Source organism: Telmatherina bonti, assembly GCF_933228915.1.
Source record: "Telmatherina bonti genome assembly, chromosome: 6".
NCBI lineage: Eukaryota > Metazoa > Chordata > Actinopteri > Atheriniformes > Telmatherinidae > Telmatherina > Telmatherina bonti.
This window is the reverse complement of record NC_136624.1, coordinates 26983057-27000384: the sequence shown is the minus strand read 5'-3', so window position 1 is coordinate 27000384 and position 17328 is coordinate 26983057. Positions and strand designations below refer to the sequence as shown.

At 36.7% G+C, this 17328-nt stretch overlaps 1 protein-coding gene across 1 annotated transcript in view; it reads right to left on the bottom strand.

The window, feature by feature from the left end:
- Positions 1-4394: 4394 nt before the first annotated feature.
- The window catches only part of pparg (peroxisome proliferator-activated receptor gamma), a gene marked incomplete at its 5' end in the record, with an annotated part of 28748 nt that continues 15814 nt past the window's right edge, over positions 4395-17328 (bottom strand). The window contains 7 exons of the mRNA XM_079241768.1: positions 4395-5343; positions 6697-6940; positions 7295-7485; positions 8303-8420; positions 10494-10693; positions 15004-15142; positions 17142-17308. Of these exons, the coding sequence (XP_079097894.1) occupies positions 5096-5343; positions 6697-6940; positions 7295-7485; positions 8303-8420; positions 10494-10693; positions 15004-15142; positions 17142-17308 (1307 nt within the window). The 3' untranslated portion in view covers positions 4395-5095. The remainder of the gene's footprint in view (positions 5344-6696; positions 6941-7294; positions 7486-8302; positions 8421-10493; positions 10694-15003; positions 15143-17141; positions 17309-17328) is intronic.

Sequence of the window (17328 nt, the reverse complement as noted above, 5' to 3'; positions counted from 1 at the left end):
TCAACAGTTAGTTACTGGGGTCTATGTTATTTCCTTCCCTGTGGAGTATTATCAGCACTTCGTTCCAGATGTTGGGAAAATCCCGGAGCTGATGATGTTGAAGAGTTTCAGAACAGTCAATTGAAATTTGAAGTCTGTACATTTAATTGTTTCATTAAGAGTGTCACCATGACCACAGGCTTTTCTTAGTTTTGAGATTATATTTTGTTTTTGTAGTTCTTTCAGCATAACTGGGCAATCAAACACGTTCTGATAATTTTTGATTGCGGTTTGTCTTGTATTCATTTTTATTCTGTGTTTTGTTCTTTTAGGCCTAAAAGATTTGAGTATTGATTTTTTCATGCATCTCAATTTTGGATCAGCACGTCCTTGTGGTTTGGCTTGTTTAAGGTTTTACAGTTTCCCTGAATGGATTTGTCAATCACATGTAACTGGTTTCTAACATGTTGGCCCTGTAATGGACTAGTGACCTGTCCAGTTTGCAACATGGTATATTTAAAGGTCATTTCGACATTTTATCATATTATATAACCATATTACCAAAACATTTATATTCAGAACTAAATGGTACAGGACTGGCGTTGTGTCTCAGGCTAGTGTCAAGTTATACATAAGGGAGAAAAAAACAGATCACCATGACAATGCATGCAGAGCTTTACAGGAACTGTGTGAAAGTCCTGTAGTAATGCAATCAGTCTGGACGGGATTCTGCGAGAGATTCTCCTGAGAGTCCTGAAAATGTACACTGACACACTCCTTCCAACCGAAGCCTGAAAATGTCTGCTGCTTGGAAAGACAGAAATTTCCACAGAAATTGTGCTAAACTTGTAGGATTAATCTAAAGAGGATTTAAGGCTGCCAGTACTGCTAAATGTACTTCAAGTTTATGTAAATGTGGTGTTACAATTTTTCCCCATTAAATTACAGCACTCCTTGATTTATATATCACTTGTTTCTGGTGAACAATAAATATAGAGTTATATGAATTACTGCAGGCCAATGTATGAAACATTCATTTTAATCCTCCAATGGTACAATATAAAGCCAAGTTTAAATGTGAAATAGTTACATTAAACTCAAAACCACTATATAAGATTGATGGATATATCAAATAAGAAAAAATATAAATACAGATAAAAAGAACATTTGTATATTCATTACATATCTAAAAGCATTTTAGATTTTTGTAACAAATTATTAATAGCAACATGTTATCCCTTTAGATCTAAGAAAAAGATAAAATATTGAAATAAAATTGATGCATTGAGATTTATTAACTGTCGTTTTCGTACTTAAACATAAATTTGCAAAGTGTTTTCTGTACAAACACGGGCTGAAGCAAAACTGTGTCCTGAGACCAATATTCATCCTCACATTGGCAGGTGTGTGCTTTCAGAAATGAGGCTTACACCAGGACAAACATGCATCAGGTATCACACACTTGTGGGAGTAAAATTCCTCTTTCATACTAAAACAAAAGAAAATGACAAAGCTGCTCTTTGTTAAGGAGCTCAAGCATAAACAAAGCTTCCTTGTATAAATCACAGAAGTTATCTTTGGACTTGGCTCTGTGTGGACAGACAACAGCAGAAATATACTTTCTGAAAATTATTTGGCAGATCGCTTCAGGAATCTTGGCAGCATTTGGTCAGCAGAGACCAGCTTCAACAAAGTAAGGATATGCTGACTTGACATTAAAAAAAAAAGCATTTAATTACCACAACCTCCAGCCATCCAAGAAGACCATCCGGCCTCGAGCCAGAAATCCCCTACAACCATCCCAGCCCCCTTTCAAAGACTTATTTTTAGGTGCCAAGCTTCTCCTTCACTCAACTGCTTTCTCACGTCCTGCAGGCTCGTCTCTCAGCGCTTAAACCGGGCTTTTCCCCCGATAGCTCACTCACACTCATCCTGAGCTCACACTGCCTTGTTCCCAACATTTGTTACCTCAGAACAAGGGAAGTAATTTTACTTGTTCCACCTAATTACTTTAACAGAAAACAATTGCGGTCATTTTGTCCCAAGTGGAGCAGTGCTGACTCCTTAAATTAATTAAGAAACCCATAGACCATTCATATACTTTGTCTGCTCAATGCCAGTGTAAAGACTACTAAATTTAGTCTGCAAGATTCACAACTGGCAATGAATCACATAAAACGATCTGCTTAATGACGACTTCATTGGGTTTACTGGAGATCATCAAAATGGTCGACTCCACAGACTTTCATTGCTGCTAACTTCATAAGTGAGCATAACTGTCTGATGACTAGGAAAATGTGACACTTTGCTGTGAAAATGTGCTAATAATTGTAATATAAAAAGTCTTTTATTTAGGTATGTGCTACTTTGTTGAACAAAAACAGTTGTCATGGAAGAAAATTATAAAAAAAATTCCTCTAATAAATGATGTGACCATACTTAGAAATGTAAAGTCATGATGTCTACTTTAAATTGAGGCTGTTTGATTTGTTAAATAAAAGATAAACTTGGTTTAGGTATTTCAACTCTGCTGTAAGTATAGCAGTTGAGTAGAGGCACTTTGTTCAATCCCTTGGCTGCCCACACCTGTTAAGCCACAATGTTGCTCTGAGGCACTAAAAAAAAAAAACCAAAAAAAAAACCCCTGTTATATCATAACTATTAAGACTAATCTATAACCATTTCCCATTTGAATGTGAACAATTGTTTGTAGCATTGGTGTAAACTGGCATGACAAAAGGATCAAATGACCACATATTTAATGTTAGCTGTGATGGCCACATCTCCAAACCCAAACTTCCTCTTTTCTAGTTTTAATTTGAACTTTTTTAGTTCAGATTTTTTTTTTTTGTTTGTTTTGGTTTTCGGCTCTGCAAGTATACATTTCTCATTCACTCTTAAGAATGTTTAGTCATTGAAAGCAGCTTTTCAGGGAAGAACAAGTTTAAACCAACCGAACTTACCTGCCCCCGTGACAGACCTAACTGTGGGTAAGTTGACAACTCTCAGAAGTTGAGACTAAAAGCAGAGCTGTGGGAACTGACACTGGATTTACATGCAATAGTTCAATGAGCAATTGGATTTTTATGCTTAACTAAACCCCCAACCAAAACAAAACAAAACTAACAAAAAAAAAAAACAAAAAAAAAAACAATGCATGTGGAAAAATACTGAATTACATTTCAGTTGAGTTACATTCGCATTTGAAGACACAAAGCAAACCATCATGTGTGCTGAATTTATGAAGTTTGGTCCTGCTTGCAGACTTTTCTGGCATTAAAGGAAGCATCTGCAGTGTTAGAACAACAACATGCGAGGACAACATGACCAGACAGTGAGACAGCTCTGTGTAAATGAACCTGTGGCATGTGTGGAGGTGACCTCAAGTATCTGTGGGTTAAAGGTTAATGTCCTGGGTTTGAATGTGGCTCTGACCTTGTTTTTGCACGCAGGTCTCATTTAAAGACTAGTCCTGAAACTAAACTGTCAAAAAAGTTGGTGCCCACTCCAAAGAGAAACCTAAACAGCACATTCAAAAAAAAAAAAAAAAAAAAAAAAAGACACATTAACCTCTAAAGAAAAAAACCACTTCCCTGCCTGCTGATCAAACTTGTATCCACAGTCTTCCGGCACAGTTCAGCAGAGTTCAGATGTTGCAATCGCTCCAGCAGGGTGTGTGTGTGCATGTGTTTGGTAAGAGACACAGAGGACAGCTGATGTCATGACTGTAAAACAAGATTTCCAAGAGTCTGAGTCTGAGACTGGAATGCCTAGAAGGGAGACATCCATTGGAAATGTTTTTTAAAGCTAAATATACAAACACAAGAAACAGACTTTCAGTAAAATGTTAGAAAATATTTTATTTACAGCTAATTTCTTTAGTTTTTCCTCAGTGGTATCAGTCCACAACTCCCACATATAAAAAATAATTTCACAGTAAAAATGATAAATTTACCAATTTTTGGTATCTGAATTAAAACTAGGGTTCAAAAGCATGATGTACTGGAGGATTGTATACAAACAAGAACTGAACAAATGACTATATATTTTCATTTAAAAATTTTTACTTTATTAATCCCGTATGGGAAATTCTGTTCTGCATTTGAGCCATCTCTAGACGTATAAGGGAGCAGCGGTCTGCCATGTTTCAGCACGATTGGGGGTGCAATTAGGAGCCTTGCTCAAGGGCCCACAGTGGTTCGCCCCTCTTGGCACACCAAGGACTCGAACACCTCTGTAACCACTAGGCTACCACTCCCCGTATATTATACATCTCACATGTATTTTTTATTATAAAAAGGCTTTAAGACAACATTCAAATAGAATATAATAGACACAATATAACAAATATGTTGTAATTAGCCAACAAAGAGCCAAGAATATCACTGTAATATGTCTTTTGTTGTCTCCACAGTTTCTCACAGTTTGTCACAGGACTAAAATATGTTACAGGCACTAATCTGATTTCTGTTTTTGGATGTAGCTGATTAAAATAAGATAAGCACCTTCACCTTGATGCCAAAATAAAAAACTACTCTAGGTGCATAGTATTGCTTGTGTGAGCATTCATGCATTTCTGTGCATTTTCAGAGCTACTGATGCATGTACACACTGCTGCTGCCTATGATGGCTGTAACGCAACATGTTGATAAGCTGCACATGAACAACTCATACTTCATGAGATGTGGTTTAAAATACATTTCCCTGTAAGGCACGCTAGGTTTGCTGTGTTGAAACATCCCCTGTCTTTCAGTTAGACACTGATGATCTTCTTCAGCGATGCAATAGGTGGTAGTTTCATATTTAACTTGGCAGACAACTCATAACAAAATGTCCAGGCTCAGCAGTGGGTGAATGACTGTGCGCCACGTGTTGTTCACATGCACGCTGTCTAGACAAGATCTAACAGATTCTGTATTTCTTTCCTTGATTTCTCTTTTCTTGCTCTTCCCCCGTCTCCCTCTCAGTTTCAGTCACTCTGCCGGCTTGCCTGCATCGCCTTCTATCAACTCGCAAGCAGAACTCCTGAAAGTACTTAATCTCAATGTCACGGCTTCACTGTCTTTTGTCTTTCTCTATTCTTTTCCTTTTGCTTGTCCTCCACTCATGTTGTATTTTAATACAAGTCCTTCATAATCTCCTGCAACAGGGGATGTAGGAACATGTCCACCTCTGTCTTTTTCAGCAGGTGGATGAGGTGGACGTGATCAGTGACTAACTGACGCAGGTCCGTCATCTTCTGGAGCAGCTTGGCAAACAGCTGCAGGGAGTCCGGGTGGTTGAGCTTCAGCTGCAGCTCCAGTGAATGAAGCACTGTCTCCTGAAGCTGCTCGATGGGCTTCATGTTGAGCAGGCCAGGCCGGTCTAGGCGGGTTACAGACATGGGGGAAGAAATCAGTTACATGTCTCGACTTGACATATGTATCGGTTGATTAAAAGATACAAAATAAGACTAATCAAAGTAACAGCGACATAATCTTTTGTCAGTACAGACACAGGAATCAGATGTAAATAATCATAATTTTAAGTGATTACCTGACTAAGCAGTATTACAGCATTTTGCAATGAGGCCTCTTATCTTCATTTAAGTTATAATCTTAGTTAATAATTGACCCAAATGCTGAATTTTAATCCTCATCATGTCCAAAGTGTGTTTTTTATCAATCCTTGCTAATGACTAATACTGGTCTAACTCATTAGGGTTAGTTCAGCTAGATGAGACTGCATGAGGACAAAAGAAGTCTGCATGGTTTCACACACAAGCACAAAAAATGAGTATGTGTTTCCAAGAAACTGAGTTTACATCAAAGTTATTAGAGTGAAAACAGCACAAAAGCTTTAACGCCTCCTCCCACCAGTACTTTTCCTTTTACTATAAATCATTGCAAAAAAAAAAAAAAAAAAGTAGAAACATGCAGAAACAAGAATCGAGGGACTCGCTGTCGGTCATGTGTTTGTCTGTGAAACCTCACCTTGCTTGTCTTTACTTCCCTACTGCACTAACATGCCACTTGCTGTTATTGATTCTCGCTGGATGCGATGCAGTAGCTGTTTATTGTTCATATGTGATTCAGTCACCTTTTACTTCTGCCCTACTATCTTCCCAATTACATTCCACTCTGCAAACTGATAAATGGGTCAAGGCTGGTCATAGATAGCTTGTAAAACATGGCGGGTGATAACTCAAACTGCTGACAGAAGTCACCTCAAGTTTTTGCATATTCTCTGATCTACATAAAGGCTATGCTAAACTACCTGTGAAGCACAATAAATTCATTTAACAATCTGATTGTTTATGAATATTACATTCAAAGTCCACTTCTGATAAAAAAAAAAAAAAAAAAGGAGTGCAGGTTAAGAATCGACAGATTCACTGAAATATGTCAAATATCAATCCGTGAAACACAGTGACAGTCTTGCACTTCTTTTTTTCAATGTGAAGCTGTAAGGGGGCGAGGAAGTGGTTAGCTTTGCTCCGTACAGAAGCTTATGGGTAAAAATGACAGTGGCTGCAGTTTTAATCCGGTGTTGTGATCACACTGTTGTTTTGTTTTTAGAACCAATAGATTGAAGATTTTATGTAAAACTCGACTAACTATGAAAAAAACAGGGACTTGGAAGGAAGCAATTCACTAAACCAAAACAAATCTTATATGGTTAAGCTTACTTACGCCTCTCTTAGTTAATAATAATCTCTTTCATCAACTTAACACTCACCCCCACTGAGGATAATAACAGCCAGAAACAGAGCCATGTCACTGTCATCCAGCTCCAGCATGTTAAACTTGACTGAGAACTCGAACTTTGGTTCCAACATTTGACAAAAAGGTTTCCTGAGACTTTTGAGGAACTCCCGAGTCATAAAAATCTGTCCGTAGGCAATCAGGGTGCCATCTTTGTTCATCAGGGGCGACATCATGATAATCAAGACTTCGATCATTCCGTACTTGAGTAATGTTACCTGGAAAAGAGGAAGACAGTAAGGACAAACCAAAGATGCCGAAGATTATCTGAAATAGTGTGTTTATATACAAAAGGTCTCAAGTAAAAAGTAAAAATGATTTAATTTAAACTGACTCATCATTATTGTGCATTTTGTAACAATTCCAAATCTATTTGATTAGTTGCTGAAGATGAGTATTTGTGAGATTTGTGAAGATGCAACTTGCGACTGGTTTTGTATTTTTTACCACCCAACATTATCAGTGATTTCTTCATGTATGACAAAGTTCTCTCCGATCGAGGGAAATGACACGAGAAATGGATAATATCCTGAAATTAAAGTTAGTGAGAATGAACAGGCGCTACATCTCACTTGATCATTGAGATCCAAGTTGATGAATCCCGGGATACTCTTTGCAAACTCCGTCACTTCTCTCACTGCTTCTGCTGAGCGGGACTGACAGCTCTGGAAGAAACGCAGCTCCACGGCGTCAGGAACCTGTCCGCCAACATTTGTCACTCCCAAAACTCCACAATCAGACACTGAGAGGGCTCCTGTGGTCCCTGAAACTGACAGTGTTGTATAAAAACTTAAAGTCTTTGACAACAATAAAAATCACAGTAAACACCAGGCACCAGTTGCATAAATATCATTATAGTTCTGAAGAGAAATGTAAAAAACAATATATCTGCTGGATTTATAAAGCTGACAATAAGGATGCTACCTTCTATAAACAGTCTTCAAACTGTATGCAAGTGCATGAACTTGACCCAATTGTCTGCATCACATCTATAAAAACACTCGACACGGAAAAAAGACACTGAAGGCAACAGCAAAGAAGCGCAATTTTACTGAAAGTGAAATTGAGTTAATCATCATTAAAGCAGAGAAATGCTGAATGAAACACAATAGCAGATGCAATCAACAATGTGTAACTCAAGAGAAAAACAACAACAATAAACAAAAGTAAAACCATGTATAAGTTTAGACAAAGACAGTAGCAGAACTAAGTCAAAGTAAAATCTTCAGAACTCAAGAATAATTTTCCCTGAACGCCAAAGAAAGCATGAGCCAGCTTTCCACTCTGACCATTCTGTTTTTCTATGCTGACCATCACATTAGGGAGGTCTTTCTACAACACCAGGACTTGCACACAACCATTAAACCAAATAATATGAGGATACAAATCATTTATGCTTCTGGTTTATTTAATGAAGGAAGGCAGAAATCTGTAATGTTCAATGATTTCACTATTCATGGCATAAAAACTACTGGATTTAAACAAGACACATAAAAACTGTTTCTCCATTTGTCACTAAGAAACAGCAAGACAATAATAACAAACCAACCACATGATATGTACATGAATAAAATACTAACCTCCGTATGCGGCAGAATGGGCAGAGGTCTGCTGCTGGTGGTCCATGATGGGTATCTGCTTGCAGTTAATAAACTGTTCTCCTTCCATTAGAGTCTTCATGTCGTGGATGACAAAAGGCTGCAGGTGGAAAAGATTGTTGTGAGTAAAATTTGAGAAAATAGTAAAAAAAAAAGAAACAAAAAGTTCCTTATAGGTCTTTGGAGGACATGCACCGACAATATGATGACATATGCACTCTGGTCATGGCTCATTCGTCAGGCTTGCTGGAGTTGACATCACATGTCTCATATATATGATGGAAGAACTAAAAACATCTTTGATGCACACTTAGGCAGACTAGAACACCGTGTCTATTTATATGAAGCTTAACCAAGTTAGATTACATATTTGAAACGACACCGACATGCAATGGCCCAAAGAATGAACATAAATCTTTCTTCTTTAAAGAGGGAAAAGGTGCAAAGTCCATCCATCCATTCTCTATACTGCTTATTCCAGTTCAGGGTTGCAGAGAAGCTGGAGCCCATCCCTGAGATTAGCAGGTGAGGGACAGGGTAAACCTTTGATAGGTCACCAGAGGGCAAAATCTAATAGACAACAGCAGCAGACAACTCTAAAGAAGTAAAGTATGAAATATAGAACTATTTCCAAATTGAGTGAATGAAATAGTGTGAAGTCTCTAAAACTGTGCAGGCTTCTCTGTGCAAAAAATCCTGTCCTTCTTTTAAAGAGTTAAACAGTGATTTTAGATTCTGATTATACAACAACCCATATCAAGGTCTTGCATTTTAAAAAATGTAAATATTCTACAAAAGCTAAAATCATTGACTACATGATTTGTTTTAGGAGGTTTGGGAAGTTGGCTGTGGTTTAGTAAATAACCTGGGGGTGCTCAGCATGAGGATGAATCAGTGTCATTTGGCCTCTATCACTGTCATGAACAGTCATAACAAGCAGACGAAAGACATGCCGAGAAACCTTGAGTTAGTCAGACATAACCAACACAAAAGCTATAGCCAGAAATATAAAAAAACAAAACAAAAAGACTGATTCTCCTTATATAGATAAAATGTATGACATCTAAATACTATATATATATATATATATATATATATATATATATATATATATATATATATATATATATATATATATATATATATATATATATAGTATTTAGGTGTCATACATTTTATCTATATAAGGAGAATCAGTATATATATATATATATATATATATATATATATATATATATATATATATATATATATATATATATATATATATATATATATATATATACATTTTTTATTTATTTATTTATTTTTTTTAAATTTATTTATTTATTTTTTTAAATCTGCAGCTTTTATCCAAGATAATCAAATCTCTTAGAATTATGAGATTGAGTTTCTTAAATTATTAAGGGAAAAAAAAAACATGGAAACACAAAATTTGTTTTATGAAGCCAACATGTCTCTTTTATCCTGGATGTAAAAAAAAAAAAAAAAAAAAAAAAGTCTTAAAAAACTAATTTGAATGGCAGTGTTAAAAAACTTGCAGAAATGCAGGATAGCCACATTACACTGTTTTTACAGCTCAGCTTGTGTAATCTGAGATATATTCTTACAGCCAAGAAACCAGTCAATCCAGTTGGTTGTTAGAGCAGAAATAACTGTCTGAAAACACAGTAAATGATCACAAAAAAATAATTTGGTGATGGGAAAGATAGAATAGTAAATATCTTCATACACATGCATAAATAAAAGGTTTAAAGTGTTTTGCCACTGATGACAATGAAACTATTCTGTCTTTCATTGAATGTTCGTACAAGTGAAAATGTGTTCAGTTTCACCATTAAAGTATGTTTTTGCAGCATCTATTTTGTATAATTCCATAGATAGAAGAGAATAGCTGAAAGTGAACAGTAAATTGGTCTGGATCACAACAGGATGAGAACGGACAGTAAATGTAGACAAATCCACTGATAACTGAAGTTAAATGCTGCTTTAACTAATGAGTGAATATCAGGTTCAAGATAAAAGCTTCATTTGTCTCCAGTAGTCTTGTTACTTATGGATAGGAGACTGATTGGCTCTAATTCACTATAAAATGTGTGCAAGTTTACTTTCTCTTCCCAAATTTAAACACAAATAAATAGCATCTCAGTAGAACTTGGGCAGAGCTTCTTACCATGTTGTCTCCGGACTTCCCAGAGAGGATAGCCCTGGCCTTGGCCTTAGTGAGGGGGAAGTATTTCAGATAGGCTTCATACAGATGTCGAGCAAGAGCCCTCAGATCTGCTGCCTCCGGGTGCATGTGCTCCATGTCAGATGAGAACTCGGCCAGCAGTTTCTCCTTCTCCGCCTGAGGCATTCGTCCAAAACGAATAGCTGGGAAAGGAAACAAAAATGCACATTGGAGCACCACGGAAATCAGGCAGTTTTGACATATTTACATGTGCAGAGCAAACATAACATGAAGCCTGGTGTTTGTAGACTTCCCTAGTGTCATGGTGAATATAACGACAGCCCTGCAGATTACATACACAACTTTTTAAATTTTATTGATACTTTGTTGACAATTAAGTAATTAAAATCAATGGAAAAACAGCTCCCTTGCTTTTATAATGTGCTCTAATGTTACCTGGTGTTTTGTTACAGTGAAGCTGACATTAATGAAATGATTTAGAGAATTATATAATCTTTTCAAACTTAGTTCATTTTGTAAACAGTTGGATTTCGCTCTACTGTAAGTTAGTGTACAATTGTGTTTTTGTGAAGCTCTTTAAGCGGCAGATGTTTAACTGTCGTGATAGATGTCTAATGTCACTATGATGTTATGTCAGCATATGAATCCTCCACGCAAACTGGTTTGGGATAAAACCTCCCAGAGTTGTACTGAGAAATCAAAGATTTCTGAATGATAAACAGCTGTTTTACATAAGCACAGACATGACGTAAATACTGAAACAACTTCTACAAATAAGTCTCACTGTCAATTCTCTTCACGAGGGGATAAATCTGCTGTCAACCACACATGACAAATGGTTATGTTGTGTTCTTTTTTAGGCGTGTCGCGTGACACATCATAACTTTTTGTTCATTTTGATAATGTCATGTAGTTAACTTTTCACAGCTCACTGAAAAACTAAACCCATTGACTTTCATTTTCTCCCTCCCCACCTGTTGCTACCAGTAATGTTACACTGTGCATTTACAAATACAAAAGGAGGGCAGAATGGTGAAAAGGTCGTGTTGTGTTGCATAGTCAAATTAGTTGATGGATTTAATGATGCAAAATGTAGCTGTCCCCATAACTTTTAGTTGATCTTTTTTATTAAATATCTATTTAGAAAAAGTGTATTTTCCGCTACTTAAATTCTTTTAGAAACTTTAAAAAAAAAAAAAAAAAAAAAATTAAAAATAAAACTAAGATCAATTATTGTCAATATACTTCAACAATTAAAGTTATATTTTACTTATTAAAGTTTGAATAAATTTATGATGACAGGCACATAAAGTTTAATGCCAAGGTGTGTCAAAGTTGAACTGTTTTATGTAGTTGGAAGTCATTAATTACACCGTACCTCCTTTTAAGGCCATTCACAGCTTTTAGTGCTGTATGTGAGGGATTGTGTAATGCTGACTATGTGATAAATGCACACCTTAAGCAAATTAAAACAAACAAAAGTGGCTCTGCCAGTTACTGGACAATGAGCCTGCAGCAGTGACACAGCACATTGGAGACATCAGTAGAGTTGGATATGGTCTGAGATGTCAATTATTGATGAAATAAAAACCCACGCAGGGCACAATTTCAAAGCACTGGCTGTAACCTCATGAAGTAACACCAGATAGACATTATTGACTGTGAAGACAGGGAGAGATATACAGAGAGATACGTGGCAGGAGAGGAAAAACACATTAATTATAGTAGATGAACGTGATCTAAATGTGCAGCAGTTTGATTATTGAATTTAAAATAACTAGTTCTCTTAGCTGTTTGACAGTAATTAAAATAACATTTCCTCCAATAAAGGGAAAAATATATTTGATTCGTTACTGCCAACTGTCAGTATTGCCATACAGGGCAGATACAGAAAATACTTCATAAATTCAGACATTTATGTTGAAACAGTGCTCCTTTTAAAACTTTTAACACACACAGCAGAGCTCTTCTTTCAACAAAAAAGACTAGTTTCGTTGCAGTCAATGATATAGGAGACGTCCAATGACGTCCTTTAGAAGCTACCAATATTGAATGTCATCACAGTAAAATACCCACCAACAGCTGCCCTGACAAGGTTGCCATATTGACTCCAAGCTACCGATGTTGTATGTCATGACAAGATTGTCAACTTGACTCCCACTGATTTCTGGGTGAAACAATAGTCTTTGTAGAATCACAACGTTCTTCAAGCGTCAAATCAAATGTCAAAATTCAAGCAGCAGCAGAAGAAGGCTACTCCATACCATCGCCTGTTATTCATGGTGGCTGGTCAGTGACAATGAGTTCTTGATACATAGTTGTGAAACGAACAACCTTACCAACGTTATCTTGCTAAAGTAGATAAAGTCAAGCATGACCACAGCAGGCAAGTCCATCAACCTCTGAGACTATTTCCTGCATCTTTCACATTCTTTAACAGAAGACATATATTAATCTTCTGACAGTACAAATTTATGCTGTCAAAATTCAGCAGCGTTTCAACAGCTAAATCCCAGTCTTGATTTATTTGTTGCATTACACCTGTTATGCCACACACTTCTTTAAGGAAGGCTGGGAAGCATTTCTGAGCAGAAAAAAGACAAATGTTGCTGTCAGATTATGAAAAGAACAGTTGCTGATGATTCTTAGATATCACCTTGGGTCATAGAGTGAAAGAGCTGTAAGTTGTTCTGCCCTAACAGGTGCAACAAAACTAACAGGAGAGTCAGGGAGATGACAATCAAGCCTTGGCTGTGAGCGCTCCTATTGTCACGAGCTCCCTGCTTAAACACACCTGAAGAGGCGGAGTCAGTCAGGCCTCAGTGAGCAACAATAGCTAACAAAACAAAACCATTTTGTAGCTGAACAGTGGTGGGTGAGGGACAAGGTCTTTCTATGAAGTAGACAATTCTTCATGTTTACTGGTATTTTGTAGTTTGGAAAAGTGTCTGTCATCTGATACCTTTTGTTGTATAGGTCAGAGAACAATTTTACTCACAGACAGAATGTTTTGCAGATATAAGGAAGTGTGGAAGAATAAAGCTCAACTAAATCATTCATGTCAGATCAGTGTGGCCAGAGAGTTCATGAACATGGCACCAATAAATGTAGCTTGATGCATTTGTTTAGTATATTTAGCAGAAGATAAAGAAAAAAAATAGAAACAGAAAACCAAAAAAACCCCAAACCAAAACCAAAAATACAAAAACAATCGCAAACATTTTGTCACCTAATCCTCATCAACAATATAAGCAGGTAGGGCTCCAGACAGCAAGCATTTATCAGTTTTAATTTGCTGGTTTGATCTTCATTTTTAAATAAAACACTTTATCTTAAAGTGCTAAATGTGTTGGTAAATACATTTTTCTAACCCTGATAAACATCTACTTTTCAGAAAAAACGCACTTTCATTTACATTGAACAACTGGTTTGTTACCACACCTTCTTTAGAAATGTAGTTTGGTGAGAAAAATTACAAAAATGTTGTATTTAGATTGGTTTAAGTAGCATTCCTGAATTCCAACTGTCGCTCTGGTCTTCATAAATAGGGAAAGTGAGTCTGGTGTGACATTTTCCACCAAGTGAACAGACCTGGAAGGAAGCCAATTAAGTATCGCAAACAAGTAAATTCTCAGCTAACTACAAGCTAATCAGCTAATTGTGTTGATAACATGAGATACTGACAGTTACAGCAATCATAATAATGATAATAATATCATAATCATGATGAATTCACATGTCTTTGCAAATACATGTTTAACAAGAGTGTTTGAGTCATGGGAATGATGGTACATAATGTACAGCTCAAAGATGTGTGAAAATAGAACTGCTTTTTTCATATAACTTCTCACATATTCTCATCAATTTAAGCCAAAAGAACATAAACTAGGTAGTAAAAGGTACGTGGTTGATGGGGGATAAAGTTAGCCATTGACCACAAGTTCATCTCTGAATAATGGTTTAGCTTGGCAGACGACACACCGAATCAGTGATGGGAACTGAAACATGACCCACGGACTGCGATAAAGACCAAAGACCACATAAGAAGTCATTGGTAAAATAAAGGCAGTGGGGTAGATTGGTGTGCAGACTTCCACCACACCTCGAAGACTAAATTTGCAGCAAAGTGTGGTCGGCAAGGTATGAGCTGTTTTCAGAGCGCATCAGAAGCAGAAGAGTTGTTCTGAGCAAAGAAGTTTCCTGGCAGCTTCAAAGAAAAATATGTATTTTGCTTAGTGGCATCTACTTATTTATAGTGAACATAAATGGAGGGTTTCATTCCTGTCTGAAGAATAGGTGTGAAAATGAAAAACACAAGAGTGTATAGAAGCTCTGATGTCTGTTTTTGTCATACTACTACAACTACTGTTTTAAAAACCTATCTGAGACTGCTGCTTATAAAAATAACAAAAAAAAAAAAAAAAAAAAAAAAAGAGCACAGATGGATTGTATGTTGCAATTAAATATGTGTATGACACCATCACCATCTTACCGTTGTGTGACATGCCAACATTGAGGCACTTCTGGAAACGACAGTATTGGCATTTGTTTCGGGACTTCTTGTGAATGCGACAGTGAAGATCACAGTGATCGTATACCAACTTTAACCTGATTGTGCGCCTGAAGAAGCCCTACAAGGGGAAAAAGAGCCATTAATATTATTTACAGGAATTTTTCTCATGTTTTATTACTGTGGTTTTGCTCTATTTGAGACATCATCGCCTTTGTTGCAATATAATTTTCCTGTATGGAAAAAAAGTCAAATAAGAAGGACAGACAGGCTAACGAGATACAAATAATAGTGGTGGATCTACTCTGATAATACAGATGATGCCGTTACATACGTGTTAAAAAAAAAAAAAGAAAAGAAATTGTGACAAGTTAATTTCTTCCACAATGGAAGTCTGTGCTGTTTGTTTTCAATTATTGATCTACGAGTAAGAGAACTGTATTGCTTATGAGTGAATCTAAAAGTTAATTGTGTTTTAGGGTGAATTTGTGCTTACATGTATTTGACCTTATGACCAAAGAAGCCATAAAATCTGCACTGATCTCAGCTATTAAGTTTGCGGTCATGGTAAACCTCACAAAACACACACACGGTGTTGCATTCTTTGATCATGGCCGTTGTTGTTCATGCTGATTTTACCAGCCAATGGATAGATAAATTAGGCAGTGAAGACGCGAAAACAAAACCCAGAGGAGCTGGAAGATTTATAAAGTTGTTATGTAAGCTTATAAACCCCCCCGAACTCTGTGAATGCTCCTATATTTTGAAACAACAGCTAAGAACCACAGATGTTCCATTTTTAATCATGGGTTATTTACAGTAGGAGGAAGTTAAAGGGGGTCAAGACTCCGCCTCAATAAAGAATGTTTTCTCCTTTAAAACAATTCAGGGATTGCCTGCTTGGCTGACCCCCCTCTTCAAGTAAGTCTCCCCTGAGACCCTAAGAGAACAATAACTACTGTACCTTACCTTCATTCAACCTTTGTAGGGACAGTATGACTTAAAGGGAAAAAAAAGAGAATGCCTTGTAGCACAATAGCACTAAAATGACAGGGATCGTGAAGACTGAATTAAATTTTTCTGCTTTTGTTTTTTTACAAATCATCACTGTAAAAAAAAACAAAAAACCTGCTACATAAGCCTACCAAGTTCAAAATAAAATACCACTGGGAAAGAGAGTAAAAGAAGAATATGATGTTGGTTTTGGAGGGATAGTTAGGGAATTTTATACAAACAGTCCTCTATGGCCAGGCTGTATGTTTTATAAATTGTTTCTAGCCCTGTCAGACACAAGACAATTTGGAATGGGACCTAACAACAGCATCAGTATCAATAAAGTCAGTGTTAGCACCATGAAAGTATCAGTGTTTAACTGCCAGGACACCATTGATCTACTTTAAAAACTATTCACATATATATGATGAAAGTGCTTTGGGGCACATTGGAATGCATTACCTTCTCGCAACATGTCATGTCATTTTCTAAAAGAAAATGGAAATACATGTGAAACTTCCCCCACATTCTATTAGTTACTTATAATCTAAACAGGCGGAGAGAGTTTAAGAAGTCAGTGCCACGTCTGCAAAGGCACTTGCCTTTGTTGAACCCCCATAGAGTGGAAAGTGTATGAGGCTTGTGGTTAAAGTGTCAGACATCAGAAAGATTAAAAAAGTCCACACATCTCTCCAAACATTATACAGCTATATATTCCATTAAAATGTCTCACATAAAGTTGACAACACAAGAGTGGCAGAGAAACTGAACTTAGCCATTTAAAGTACCATTTATGATGCTTGTGTTTCCTGACACAACTCTATGGCAGTGTTGTTTTTTCGTCTTAAGTGTGACTTATTAGAAGATATAAATGCATTTTCCACTGCTATATGGTCATATTTAAGTATTCCTGAATTGTCAGAAAAACAAGTTAAAACATTTTCTCTAATTTTTTTTTCTGGGAATTTTCTGCTTTTCTGTGTTGTTTGGAATAAAAACTAAATACTCTGTGGCTTTGGTTTGAATTAGGCGTTGATAGCCTGATTACTCACTGAAATTTACAAGCATATGATGCTTTCATGTTTTATTGGTTTGTCTTTGTTTCATTTTCACTCTTTTAGGCCTACCTTACACCCTTCGCAAGCGTGGACGCCATAATGAAACCCTGAGGCTTTGTCCCCACACACCCGACACTCGATGTTTAATGTTGCCGCTGATGCATCGTCTGGAAGCTTAGAGAACACGGGACTGTCAGAGTACTGCGGAGGCGACTCTGGCTCCAGCTTGATTGAATCTGATAGAAGACACAACATC